Source organism: Hylobates moloch, unplaced genomic scaffold, assembly GCF_009828535.3.
Source record: "Hylobates moloch isolate HMO894 unplaced genomic scaffold, HMol_V3 SCAFFOLD_9, whole genome shotgun sequence".
In the NCBI taxonomy this organism is placed as follows: domain Eukaryota; kingdom Metazoa; phylum Chordata; class Mammalia; order Primates; family Hylobatidae; genus Hylobates; species Hylobates moloch.
The window spans coordinates 88581486-88595580 of record NW_026652284.1 but is presented as its reverse complement, the minus strand read 5'-3'; the positions used below and the strand labels follow the sequence as shown (position 1 = coordinate 88595580).

The window sequence follows — 14095 nt, the reverse complement described above, 5'->3', positions numbered from 1 at the left end:
GTTCTTCTATGTTGGAATTTCATGTACGTTTCATATTCAGTATTATAATACACCTATGTTAATTTTTATGGGGACATACCTCTGCTCCATTAAATCTTCAAGCAAAATTGTGCTCCCAAAGACACATTATAGCATATTTCTTCTCGTGAGAAGGATAAGAAAATGTTTTTGTTTTGGAAAATGCAGTCAGGTGCAGTGGCTCATGCCTATAATCCCAGCACTTTGGGAGCCCAAGGTGGGTGGATCACTTGAGGTCAGGAGTTTGAGACCAGCCTGGCCAGCATGGTGAAACCTCCTCTCTACTAAAAATACAAAAATTAGCTGGGCATGGTGGTGCACGCTTGTAATCCCAGCTACTTGGGAGGCTGAGGCAGGAGGATTGCATGAACCCGGGAGGCGGAGGTGGCAGTGAGCCGAGATTACACTGGTGAACTCCATCCGCAGCGACAGAGTGAGACTCCGTCTCAAAAAACAGTAACAACGAAAATGCTCATAAGGTGGGCAGCTATCCACATATATCCCCTGTCCCTTGATGTCTTTCTTTATTGTCAGTTTGTCTTTTACCAGTCTGTCAACATCTCAAGATAATGCAAAGCTAATTTAAGAAAAATTAAATATGACACTTGGTTATACCTAATGATTGTGTAGGGTATGTAGCATAGCTGTCATGTATATCAGACATGATTTTTAAATTTTTATTTATTTTTTTTTTGAGACGGAGTCTCACTCTGTTTCCCAGGCTGGAGTGCAGTGGCTCTATCTCTGTTCACTGCAACCTCCACCTCCCAGGTTCAAGCGAGTCTCCTGCCTCAGCCTCCCAAGTAGCTGGGATTACAGGCACCCGCCACCATGCCCGGCTAATTTTTGTATTTTTAGTAGAGACTGGGTCTCACCATGTTGGCCAGGCTGGTCTGGAACTCCTGACCTCAGGAGATCTACCTGCCTCGGCCTCCCAAAGTGCTGGGATTACAGGCATCAGTCACTGCGGCCGGCCAGGCATGATTTATTAATCTTGTAAATTTGTCAAATCGTCCTTTTGAAAAATATTAACAGATTGGAGGAGGGGACAAAATTTATATATAGGATTAGTTTCTTCTAGTTTGTACGTGGTACATTTATTTCAGTCTCTATAATTGACTATATTATCTATATTAGAAATTTGACCACATAGAGCAAAAACCATTCTCAGTAGATTAGCACTAAGTAGACTATTGACCTTACTAGAAGTAGTCGGAATCTTCTGGTTTTATTATCTGACAAACTGCTAAAGGCCTTACCTTAGTTGTGGTGAAACACACTAATTTTCAGTTAGGGCTAAAGAAATCTGAAAGTCAATTTTAAAGTTTGTAGCTCTCCTTGTGTACTTCTTATATTCAAAACATGTAATGTCCTGCTTATTTTATTCTGGAAGTCTTTTAACATTTAAGTATTTATTTAAGGTGGCTTTGCATAGGTAATAACTTAGAAGTTGGATATGCTTATTTTGTTTTCTGTGGCCTTTAAAATAATGTAATTTTTGTTTTTTATTATTTAGGGATGGTAGGATGCTCTTTGACTACCTGGCGGACAAGCATGGTGTAAGTGTTTTAAAAATATTTTAAAGTTGTCATGTTTTAATAATGCTGACTAAAGACTAGTTTGTACAGATAAGCTCATGGCTTGGCCTAAGAATATAATTTCCAGATTAATTTATTAATTATAAAATCTGGTTGTATTTTTAAAACTTCAGTTTTTATAAATTGTTGCTGACAGGAAAATATGTGCTTATAGCTCACCTTTAGATGACAGAAATTCTCAAGGCTTGTATTTATTCGAGAGTTGTAATGGTTGGCAATAATTGTTGGCATTTTATATAGTGCCAATAGCAAGCTAAGTATTATATATTATAGGGCATAAGATGCTTTTTCTTATGGATTAACAAGTAAGGCAAACAATTAAATTAGAATTAGAAATGCTTTGAGCAGTAGAATTAGGTAGTACTCTGGCTGCCTCGTGGAACATAATAGCCTTTGAAATTATCAAGGTCTTTATAAGTCCCCAGATACACAAATAAAGAAATGTCATAAGCTTTCCTAACCATCACTCAATCTCATTTCCCTTGTGTTAACTCAAAGCATGAGGCTTTGCATATAATTAATTATTTAAGGGGTCCCCAGCTCCCAGGTCATGGACCAGTACTGGAGGGCCACAGAGCAGATGATCAGAAGGTGAGCAAGCATTACCATGTGAGCTCTGCCTCCTGTCAGATCAGTGGAGGCATTAGATTTTCATAGAAGCACGAACCCTATTGTGAACTACTTATGCAAGGGATCTAGGTTGCACGCTCCTTATGCGAATCCAGCTAATGCCTTGATAATCTGAGGTGGAACAGTTCATCCTGAAACCACCTCCCCGACCCCAACCCCCATTACTTTACTTCTTTAAATAACTCCAGAGGTCAGTTCTTTAAAAGTCTCCCAAAAGCTGCCACCAAAAATGAATACAATAATCAGAGATACATTTGACTCGTAAAATATACATTAGAAGTTGGTGAATTAAACATTCATAGTTTTGACCTCAAAGACTTATGAGTTACAATGGGGTTCTAAAACTCTAAATTAAAGAGAACTTAATCTTTTTTTTTCTTTTTAGTTTAGGCAGGAATATTTAGATACACTCTACAGATATGCAAAATTCCAGTACGAATGTGGGAATTACTCAGGAGCAGCAGAATATCTTTATTTTTTTAGAGTGCTGGTAAGTATAAGTACTTGATTTTTTTTTTTTTTTGTCTTTTGTAGGAGTCCCTTGGTTCTTCAAAACGTGTATATAGATAGATTTGGGTCTGTTCATTAAGTTTTTAAACAGTCATTGGCAAAAGAGAAAAAAGTAAAGAAAACCTTCCCACTCAAAAACAGAAACCAGAAACCTTGTTTCAGGGCCTCAAAATTTGGAGGGTGATTTAACTTGTCCTTGAAATCCAAAAGTAGGAACAATTTTATGATTTTTAGCATTAACAGAATCGTATCATGTAATGGATTTATTATTATAATATTCAGCACATTGAGTGGCACATTGTAGGTGCTTAATTAATATTGTTGAGTAAATCCATTATTCCTGATTTAATACTTTGTGGTATATATATATTCCTTGAACTTGCTCTAAACAACTGTGGAATCGTAAGGGTATGTGAAATATTTTATGCCTTAGTAGTAACTTTTTTCCAGTTACCTCTGCCTTCAGCTATTGGAATATAAATATCAATGGTTTCTTCATTACGTGGGGTATAGATGAGTTTAAATGGTACTATTAACCATGAAGTATCCTATTACCATATATTTGACAGGCTTCTAGATTTAGTGCTTTTGTTAGAGAAGGAGAGTTGTGTGAAGCCAAATTAAAAGTCAGGCCTTGGCCAAGTGCGGTGGCTCACACCTGTAATCACAGCACTTTGGGAGGCTGAGGCGGGCTCATCACCTGAGGTCTGGAGTTTGAGACCAGCCTGGTCAACATGTTGAAACCCTGTCTCTACTAAAAATACAAAAATTAGCTGGGCATGGTGGCACACACCTGTAATCCCAGCTACTTGGGAGGCTGAGGCAGGAGAATCCCTTGAACCCGGGAGGTGGAGGTTGCAGTAAGCCGAGATGGTGCCACTGCACTGCAGCCTGGGTGACAGAACAAGACTCCATCAATCAATCAATCAATATATATCAGGCCTTCAAATTGATGTACTTCGTTCTCACTCTGTCTTCTGTTTAGAAAAGTGTATTAAGGCCGGGCGCGGTGGCTCACGCTTGTAATCCCAGCACTTTGGGAGGCCGAGGCGGGCGGATCACGAGGTCAGGAGATCGAGACCACGGTGAAACCCCGTCTCTACCAAAAATACAAAAAATTAGCCGGGCGTGGTGGCGGGCACCTGTAGTCCCAGCTACTCGGAGAGGCTGAGGCAGGAGAATGGCGTGAACCCGGGAGGCGGAGGTTGCAGTGAGCCGAGATCGCGCCACTGCACTCCAGCCTGGGCGACAGAGCAAGACTCCGTCTCAAAAAAAAAAAGAAAAAGAAAAAGAAAAGTGTATTAAGTGCCTTCTACAGTTACCAAAACATCCTTGTATTAACTAGCCTCTCATTTGAGAAATTGTAATTTGTTACTCACCTTGGACTAGTAAGTAGGTACATAAAGTCTGAGATTTCTTTTTTTCTTTTTTTTTTGAGACGGGGTCTTGCTCTCACCCAGGTTAGAGTGCAGTGGTGCCATCATAGCTCACTGCAGCCTTGAACTCTTGTGCTCAAGAGATTCTCTTGCCTCCTGAGTAGCTAGGACTACAAGTGTGCATCACCACTCATGGCTAATTTTTAATTTTTTTTTTCCAAGATGGAGTTTTGCTATGCATAGCCCAGGCTGATCTCAAACTCCTGGCCTGAAGTGATCCTCCCTCATCAGCCTTTTAATGCTTTGGGATTTATAGGCATGAGCCTCTGCACCCTGCCTAAGATTTCTCTAGTTAATCCTAGAAGTTGGAAAAAGACCTTAAAACAGAGACTTTTTGTCTTCCAACCTTGGAAGAGTTTGTTTCTTTTTGCCTTTATTTTCTGGTGCTTTTTTCTTCACTTTTAGCTCCACATGTTGCAAAATAAAGTCTCATGGCTGCTGTCTGTGGTTATTTTCTAGGAAATTAAAATTTTCATTTTGGGGGGAGGGAGAGATTAGTATTACTGATTCAGGTAATTTCTACAATTAAATTGCATAGACAACTTCACTTTTTGAAACTCCACCGTCCTTTAAAGAAACAGATTTTCTGTTTATTTCCAACTTTGCTTAAGAAAAACAACTTTTTGTCTTGCTTCCATTTGTAGATGAATTCTTAATTTACAGATTAGCTGTGGTTCACTTGCAAGTACGTTGAAGGTAATCAGTGATGCTAAACTTGTAGTAACTTATCAAAAAATTCCATCAGTTTTACTTTGAATATTACGAGGGATTTAGGAGAGCAAAAGTTGATTACTTTGGAAATGTAAACAGCTTAAACCAGGATTGTAAAATCAGAAGCCTGGTATGATTACAGGTACATGAAAAGAGTTGGTTATTTATATCATTTGTTAATGCTGGGAGTGAATTTTGAGAATGAAGATTTAGTGTCATGTTAGAGTTCCAGCACAGTAAATTTATTGTTGCTGGTCAGTGAGTGAATGTGCCATTTTACTAAGACGTGGAAACTTAAGGTAACTGCTGGAAATCCAGATATTGAAACTCTTCTAGCATATCCACCCCTGAAAGCGGGTTGGTATGAAGAGCCAACTGTAATGACATGGAGTTTAGCCAGAGTAGTACACATGAACCTTTTGAGGAATAAAAAACTTGCTACACTGCTACAAAAAGCTTTTATTCTAACACATATAACACATTCTAGTGTTAATAGTATCATTATATTTATGTAGTATGGTTTTATATTAGTCTGAAAATTTCTACAAGTGACAGGTTTGTACTTGTAGGTTTGGTGAATTTTTATGTTTATTTTTTTAAAATATGAAGATACAAGTTAATTCCCTGTCTTAAAAAAATTTGAGGGTTAGTTTTAAGCTTTTGCATTGCCCCTAACAAATCTTGTGCTGGAACTCAAATGATATTTTGGTTAAATGATTGAATACTGTGATACAAACACTAAATTAATATGTTTTACGTCAAGAACAGTCAACATAGAGTTACTGGAAATTCTAAAAAGTTACATTCAATTCATTTTAAAATTTTTGTCCTGTCTGGGCCACAAAACATTTGTGTTAGGTGAGAGTATGTTGCTTCCTATTGGCGTATTGGCAGGCTAACAGTGCCAAGCTAAAAAGAATAGATATCTTTTTCTTTTGATTTAGATAGCCACGATCACAAGATCTGTGTATTTGTTTGAAGTTTTGTTAATAGCAAATCTAAAATTCTTGTTTGGCTTTGGGATGAGAAATGTCAGTGTTTTACTTTTTAGTTAATTTTATTTTTTGCAGTGGCCTTTTTTTTATTTCTAAATACTTTTCTGGTGGTTGATTATTCTTTTAAATCTATGGTTAGGGAAACATAAGCTATGAAAGAGCCATTGTAACTATGATCTGAGATTAGAATTTGACTCTCCAAATGACCTATTGTAGGTCAGTATTGTATAAATTAAAGCTGTGTGACCCTAGAATCTGCCCTTAAAAAAAAAAAAAAAGACTCGTGGATTTTAGAATACATTGAGGATTGTTCAGGTACACTCTGTTTGGTGTGAAACTTCTTTGATTTATACTCCAAGAAACGTGTTAATTGAAATAAAATGACGAAGCTGGTTTGGTGGGAATTTTTGAACACTTTTGCTTTAAAAGTTATTAGCACTATTGATTATTTTGTTAAAATTTTCCCTCATTGTGGCCTTTGATCTGACTCCATAATATACCCCACTCCCTTATTCAGCAGCTCTTTGAAATAAAAGTGATTTTAGTTCCTAGGACTATTTGTTATACTTTTAGAGCTGTCTCTTTCCCTCCCTCAGGATGTAAAGTGTATTTCCTGTTTGTATATACCACTTCATTTAAAAATATTTTTCCTTGAGGCTCAAGACAGTATGAGTAATGATAATTTTTGGAGGCATTAGGATCTTGACTGAAATTTTGGCTCTGATGTGTACCCTGTTGTGATGTCACTGTAAAAATTGTGCATTTAATATTGATTTTCAAGCATAGTTTTGCATATTTTAACATCTGAAATCAGAAAGTGTCTTTACTGGGTTTTTGGTTTTGGAAACATAAAATAATAATGTATGTTAAAATTGATGGCATTTTTGACTCGATGATATATTTTTATATTCAGATGTCCTTTATAAGAATTAAACATTTTATCCTTTGTAATTAGAACAATTATTTTATGGATTTTGATAAACCAGTTTTTAAATTTTCGATGAATTTTGGAACATTTGTGTACTTGTGTGGCTACCATTAAATCAAGATAAAGAATATTTCTGGCCGGGCGCAGTGGCTCACGCTTGTAATCCCAGCACTTTGGGGGGGCCGAGGCGGGCGGATCACGAGGTCAGGAGATCGAGACCACGGTGAAACCCCGTCTCTACTAAAAAAAAAAAAAAAAAAAATACAAAAAATTAGCCGGGTGTGGTGGCGGGTGCCTGTAGTCCCAGCTACTCGGAGAGGCTGAGGCAGGAGAATGGTGTGAACCCGGGAGGCGGAGCTTGCAGTGAGCCAAGATCGCGCCACTGCACTCCAGCCTGGGTGACAGAGCGAGACTCCGTCTCAAAAAAAAAAAAAAAAAGAATATTTCTGTCACCTCAGAAAGACCCTTTTTGTTCTTTTGTGGCCATACTCCACCCGTGGTCCTGGGCATCCATTGACCTGCTTTCTGTCCCTATAGATTAGTTTTGCCTGTTCTAGAATTTTATGTATGTAAGTGGCATGATGTACTACGTATGTTTGTGTTTGGCTTATTTTTACCAGCAAGTTTTTGAGGTTCATGTTATTGTGTGTATCAGAAGGTAGTTTCTATTTATTGCTCAGTAGTATTTCATTCTGTGAATTTACTATGGTCTGTTTAATATATTCATCTATTGATGATGAACATTTAGTTTACTTTTAGTTTTTGTCTATTAAAAATAAAGTTATGAATATGCATGTACAAGTTGTATTGTGGATATACTTTGTGATAATAACTAGAACCAGGAGTGGTTCAAAATTTAATTTACACATCTAGTCTCTGTGTTATTTGCCTACTCTTAGAGTGTGCCAAATGTTATTTAGTACATTTGAAAGGAAGAATCTCAGTATAGACTGAGTTTGTATTGTGGTCCACAATGTTTAGATCATATATCTGTAAATATGTGTATAGATTTACATATAGATAAATATAAATTTACATATGTAAACATATGTAAATATATGTAAATATGTATACATGTCTCTACGATGATTTTCATCATCATTTCAGTAACTCAGATTTACCAAGTTCTTATTCTGTATCAGGTGATAATTGTAATTTCTGTATGTCTTATGTCACTTAAACTATACAACTGAGGTGGGTTCTATCTGCATGTTGCAGTGAGGAAGCTAAAGTACAAACTAGCTGTTAAGTGGTAGAGACAGAATTCTTGATTGGATTTCTGATCCTGCACATACAATTTAACTTGTAATTATGATATCTCTTGATATTTATACTATTATGTAAAAGTACTTCTGTAAAAAATTAAATTTGAAATTTCATCTTGAGGTGTAGACATGTATTCTTCCCCCTCTACTACCCTTACTTGCTTCTACTGCTTTAGCACATCTGATCAGTTCAGAGTCAGTTTACCTACTTCTGCTGCTTTGTTTTGGGGGAGTCCAGCTTTGCTCATTGTTATTAGCCTGGTCGTCATGAATGTTTTGAGTTTGTGACTCTTTTACCAGCGGATAGAAGAGGGTAGGGATGGACCTTAGTCCCCTTTTTTTAGGTTAAGACTGTGGTATAAAATTTATAGGTTTCATGATTGGAAGTGTAATTTGGGGCAAGTTACACTCTGTATGTATTAGTTCCCATTTTGAAATGGGGATAAAAAATACAGGATTTTTGTTAGGATTACAGGAGAACACTAACTTGTATTGCTCAGTACATAATTCTTTGATAACTATTAATTGTTAATCAGTGGGCCTGCTTTTTCCCTGTCTCTCTCTTTCCATACTGACTTCCATTTGTGTCATAATTTGGAAATATTTTTTGGTTCTGTACATAATTTCTCATTACATTGTAAATGAGACTCACGAGTCTTGATTTTCCACATCTTCATCCTAGTGATTTTAGTGACAAATTACATGTGAATCTAACTTGGTTTCTGAAGTTTTAGGTGCCTGAAATTTTATTAGTTGTATATAAATTATCTGAAGTGGGTTATAGTAAGATGATGCTGCTGTTTCCTAGTTATAAAAGTTATTTTTCATTTTCTTATCTAGACTGAATATTGAAGACCTGAGTATTTTTAGCAAAGGTTTTTTGAAACAAACCAGTGTGATCCAATAAGGACTTAGATAACTACAGTTTTGTGTAGAAAGCTATAGGTCTTTAGTAGGCTAGAGGGATACGTGGGTATAAAACATACATTATGTTCATTTTTCAAGAGTATTCACAATATAATTAATTATGATTTCTTAAACAGGTTCCAGCAACAGATAGAAATGCTTTAAGTTCACTCTGGGGAAAGCTGGCCTCTGAAATCTTAATGCAGAATTGGGATGCAGCCATGGAAGACCTTACACGGTTAAAAGAGACCATAGATAATAATGTGAGTTCGACTTTTTCACAGTTATTCTCTGAAATATCTGTGTATCCTTCACACTTTCTAATGAGGAAAAACAACTATGCATTTTGGGAATAAAAAAAAAAAAATTCAAATTAGCTTTTGTTGACCTTACAAAAATCATAGTGGATTAGTGGCTTGCCTAGTTTGAATCTCCTTGAATGAAATTGTCAGACTTCTTTTGGCTGTTAGAGAAAAAACGTAGCCTTCATTTCATTATACAGCTACTGTGCCCTTTTTTTCTATGCCAGTCAAAATGACACTATGCTGTTAGTGCCACCTATTATTGAAAGTCCTATGCAAAAGACAGTTTTCATCTACAATTATCTAATTAAACCACTTAGTATGAAATGTTCAGTTTAATTCTTGCTTTTAAAATGTTTTCTGAAATGATTATAATTTATAACTTCTGTAAGAGTTTATAAATTAGAATGTCTTCAGTGGACATTATTGAATCTGTCTCTAAGAACAGGGTAATAATTTGGAATGTCGAGGGATCATGCAGAGAGAAGGCATAGGGGGTCGGACATTGATCATAATGACCCTCGTGCATGCCTTAGAAGGGGCTCATTTTTAATAACAGTTTTGAAGTTAGTGATGTTTGTCCTCCTGCCTCTTTCTTATATATTAATATTTTTTATGTATATATTTTTAAATCCTTTAGTCTGTGAGTTCTCCACTTCAGTCTCTTCAGCAGAGAACATGGCTCATTCACTGGTCTCTGTTTGTTTTCTTCAATCACCCCAAAGGTCGCGATAATATTATTGACCTCTTCCTTTATCAGCCACAGTAAGTTATTTCACTGTGTAATTTTGGCTTTGTTTAGATAAAATTATATGGAATTGTTTAAAATTAAACTATACTTTTCTCTATCATATGAATTTGTTGTCACCTGTTTTTTTTTTTTTCTTCATGTAGTAGATTTGCTTGTTACTGAAAAGTATGCATATGACTCTTAAGTAAATTATTTGACAAAGTGTACCCTAAGCCTTTTAAAGTGCTATTTAAAGTGTGGTCCCTGGGCCAGCAGCATAGGAATCATGTAGAATCTCAGGACTCACCCTAGAACTAAATTAGAATCTGCATTTTAATAAGATCCCAGGTAACTCATGTAAACATCAAAGCTTTAGAAATGAGGCTCTAGGCCATACTACTTGAAAGGAATATGTGCATCTTTTTATATCATCTTTGCTCTGTCAACCAGCTTTTGTTTAATGTTTTGGTGATGAGAAATTCACTGCTTATGAACTAGACCATTCTTTTGTAAGCTAGAAATTACTTGTAAAATTTACTCTTCCAGTGGAACTCAAATACCTCTGAAACTTCTGCCCATTATTTCTTGTTTGTTTGGAGTGACAGAAAACAAGACTGCTTCATGGAAACTCTTTAGATGTTTTAAGATAATTTTTTACTCCTCTCTGCTTCCTTCAGGCTAAATATCTCTAGTTTTATTAAGTAACGCCCTTTAGTATTTTGATTTCTTTTTTAGATAATTTCTATTCATATTCTTACAATCTAGATCTTCATAATTGAAATTTTATTCTAGGATTGTCATCTAAACTTTATAGATTACTGTGGCAATATTAGCTCCTGTTACTTGTATGTATGCTTTTACTAATATAGCCTAAGATTGCAATAGCAATTTTAGCAGTTGCTTCATGGTATGAGTTATATTGTATTGACTATATTATTGGGCAAATTTTACAATAACACTTTTTTTTTTTTTTAGATAATGTCTGGCTCTGTTGCCCAGACTGGAGTGCAGCGGCGTTATCTTGGCTGACTGCAACCTCTACCTCCCAGGCTCAAGCCATCCTCCCCTGTCAGCCTCCCAAGTAGCTGGGACTACAGGCACATGCCACCATGCCTGGCTAATTTTTCTATTTTTTGTAAGACAGGGTTTCGCCGTGTTGCGCAGGCTGGTCTCAAACTCCTGAGCTCAAGCAGTTCTCCTGCCTCAGCCTCCCAAAGTGCTGAGATTACAGGCATGAGCCACTGGGCCCAGCCCTACGTTAACACTCTTAGTTCATACTTTTATTATTTGTTCATCTAAATGAGGATTTTATAGTTTCATTACATTTTATCTTGTAGAAATTTAAATGGTTTCATATGACAAATGAAATAATAAGAATTCTAAATCATTAGGAAATACTATACACTTGGCTGATATCCTCCAAAATCTGAAATACCCTGTGTGGCATTATCAGATCAGTTAATTGAGGGAGGAATCATGGGGGATTTTGCTTTGTTTTTAAATGATTCCATTAAAAGGATTATAGGTCCTGAAGAATGTATTGGTCAGTATTTAAAAAGTGTGTGCATATGGGAATATATCCTAACTTTGTGGGGCAAAAAATCCCTTATTTGAACATCCAGTAAAGCCTTCCTCCTCAAACATTAAAGTTAGATAGATACACACTGAAAAGCCATTGTATATTTGGAAGGAAGAGAAAAATGATATTAAAATTACATTTGGGAGTATTTTTACCAGCCAGTGGTTCTTAAACATTTTGGTCTTGGAACCCATTTACACTATTGAGAATTATTGAGTGTAGGCTGGGCGCAGTGGCTCATGCCGGTAATTTCAGCACTTTGGAAGGCCGAGGTGGGTGGATCACCTGAGGTCAGGAGTTCAAGACCAGCCATGGTCAACATGGTGAAACTCCATCTCTACTAAAAATACAAAAAATTAGCCCATGTGGTGATGGGCACCTGTAATCCCAGCTACTCAGGAGGCTGAGGAAGGTGAATTGCTTGAGCTTGGGAGGTGGAGGTAGCAGTGATCCTAGATCACACCACTGCACTCCAGGGGCAAAAAGAGGGAAGCTCTGTTAAAAAAAAAAAAAAAAAAAAAAAAAAAGAATTATTGAATGTAATTTTCTTTACATTGGTTTTATCTCTTGGTGTATACAGTAAGTCCTCAATATTGTCTCTAGGTTCTTGGAAACTGCAACTCTAAGCAAAACAATGAATAATGAAACAATTTTCTTTCTCAAGAGCTTCATAATGAAAGAATGTTACTTGGTTTTAAAGTCGTAGTTTCCAAGAAGGTACTGATTATGTTAAGGACTTAACTGTATTAAAAATCAAAACAAATTAAAAATTTTCTCATTAATAAATGGTAAATTGATTTGATTTAACACATAATAGAATTTTAACGAAAGTAACTTTGAAAACAAAATTAGTGAGAAGAGTGACATTGCTTTACATTTTTGCAGACCTTCAGTTGCTGGATTAATTGACAACTGGGTTTTCATGCCTGCTTTCTTGCAGTCTGTTGTGATGTGCTTTAACTGTAGGATGAAAAACCTAGCTTCACACATGTAGTTGGAAAAGAAAGGTGTGTTTTATTAATAATATCCTTTTCCGATAATTGTGAATATTCTTTTTTGAAGATACGGTATGAAACAGTAAGAAGTACAGTTACAATAAAACTCAACAAGAAATAGTTTTTAAAAGGTTGTTTGTAATGTAGAATCTGAAACCATGTCGTTAAACTTTTTGGGATCCTAAGCTGCACTGGTATTCTAGACTGTATTGAGCTATCTTGCACTTGGAATGGATCTTTTTTAACCCATGCATGATTTTATAGTATCATTCATTGGTTGTTTGGGAAATACTTACTGGTCCAGTGAGTTATGCAGGTATTCCAGTGTGTTGACATCATACAACACATTCATGAACATCACTACCAGACCCATAGAAACAGCTTTAAGCATTGGAAAGCTTTCAAGCTCCCAGTGGCTGATACAAATTTTCCAAAATTCTAGTTTTTCTTGAAAACTCTAATTTTATCATTTGTTTTTCTTGAAGGACAGGCTCACTTCATTTTCTGGAAAATGTCTGCCAAATTCCCATGTCTGAATGTCTAAATAGCTTTGGTTTGTCTGCCATTCTTTCAAGTAAAAACAGTGTTCTGTGAGAAAAGCAGCTGGTTCATCTTGTTTCTCAGTTGCACAAGTGCTTTTCCTTAAGGACAATTGTGACAGTGAAGTGTGTATACAGCAGAAGCACTTTATGAATACTTACCATTTAGTCATACAGAAGACTAGAAAGATTAGTACTTAAGGGTTGAAATTTTTAAAAATTGATTTGTGCTACGTGATTCAAGGATATAGTTGAAACTTTTTGTGTGTTTTTTGAAACTGCAAAGTGTGGTGGTGAAAAATATAGGGACTACTAATATAGTTTGATGCCACTGCTTTGATTTACTCTAAAGTACAAGAAGAGTTTGTTTATAGTTTAGTAATTTTTAGTAACTTAACTGAGTGATATAACCATCAGTTTTAGAACATTTTTATTGCCGCAGTAAGAACCATCATGCCTGTGGAACTATTTTCTTTGAACAGAAATAGCCTGTGGAAAAGAAAACTACTCAGTAGTGTGATGACTTTTAGTTGTTTACAAAAGTACTGTGTTTACTGTTTTAACTTGCTATAGGGTCAGATTGCTGTCTTATTTTCTGTCTTGTTAAGTCTTCTTGCCTGATTTTGATTTTTGCTTGATTCTGACTTTTTTCCTAATGGAAATATACCCAGTTGACTTGACAGATCATTGTTTCACCCATTTCCTGGAATTCATATTCTTGAAGTGGAGAGCTATTTACTGTTGAGATTGTGTGTAATTTGCATTTGTATGTCTATAATCAGTATGTGTTTTTCAGTTGTCTCTCTTTAAGATTTATGAAAACAGTAGTTTTAATTTCTTATAGCACAGTAGGTGGTTGGTTGATTGCATGTTCAATGGATATTATACGTAGATTGTAAATTGCATATTTTTAAAAATTATTTTATTTTTATTTTTTTTTGAGACGGAGTCTC

The 14095-nt window shown here is 35.9% G+C and overlaps 1 protein-coding gene across 1 annotated transcript in view; it reads left to right on the top strand.

The window, feature by feature from the left end:
• The window catches only part of EIF3E (eukaryotic translation initiation factor 3 subunit E), a 49449-nt gene that overhangs the window by 12642 nt on the left and 22712 nt on the right, over positions 1-14095 (top strand). Inside the window, exons 4-7 of the mRNA XM_032760265.2 lie at positions 1535-1577; positions 2632-2736; positions 9135-9260; positions 9940-10064. Coding sequence (XP_032616156.2) covers positions 1535-1577; positions 2632-2736; positions 9135-9260; positions 9940-10064 — 399 coding nt within the window. The remainder of the gene's footprint in view (positions 1-1534; positions 1578-2631; positions 2737-9134; positions 9261-9939; positions 10065-14095) is intronic.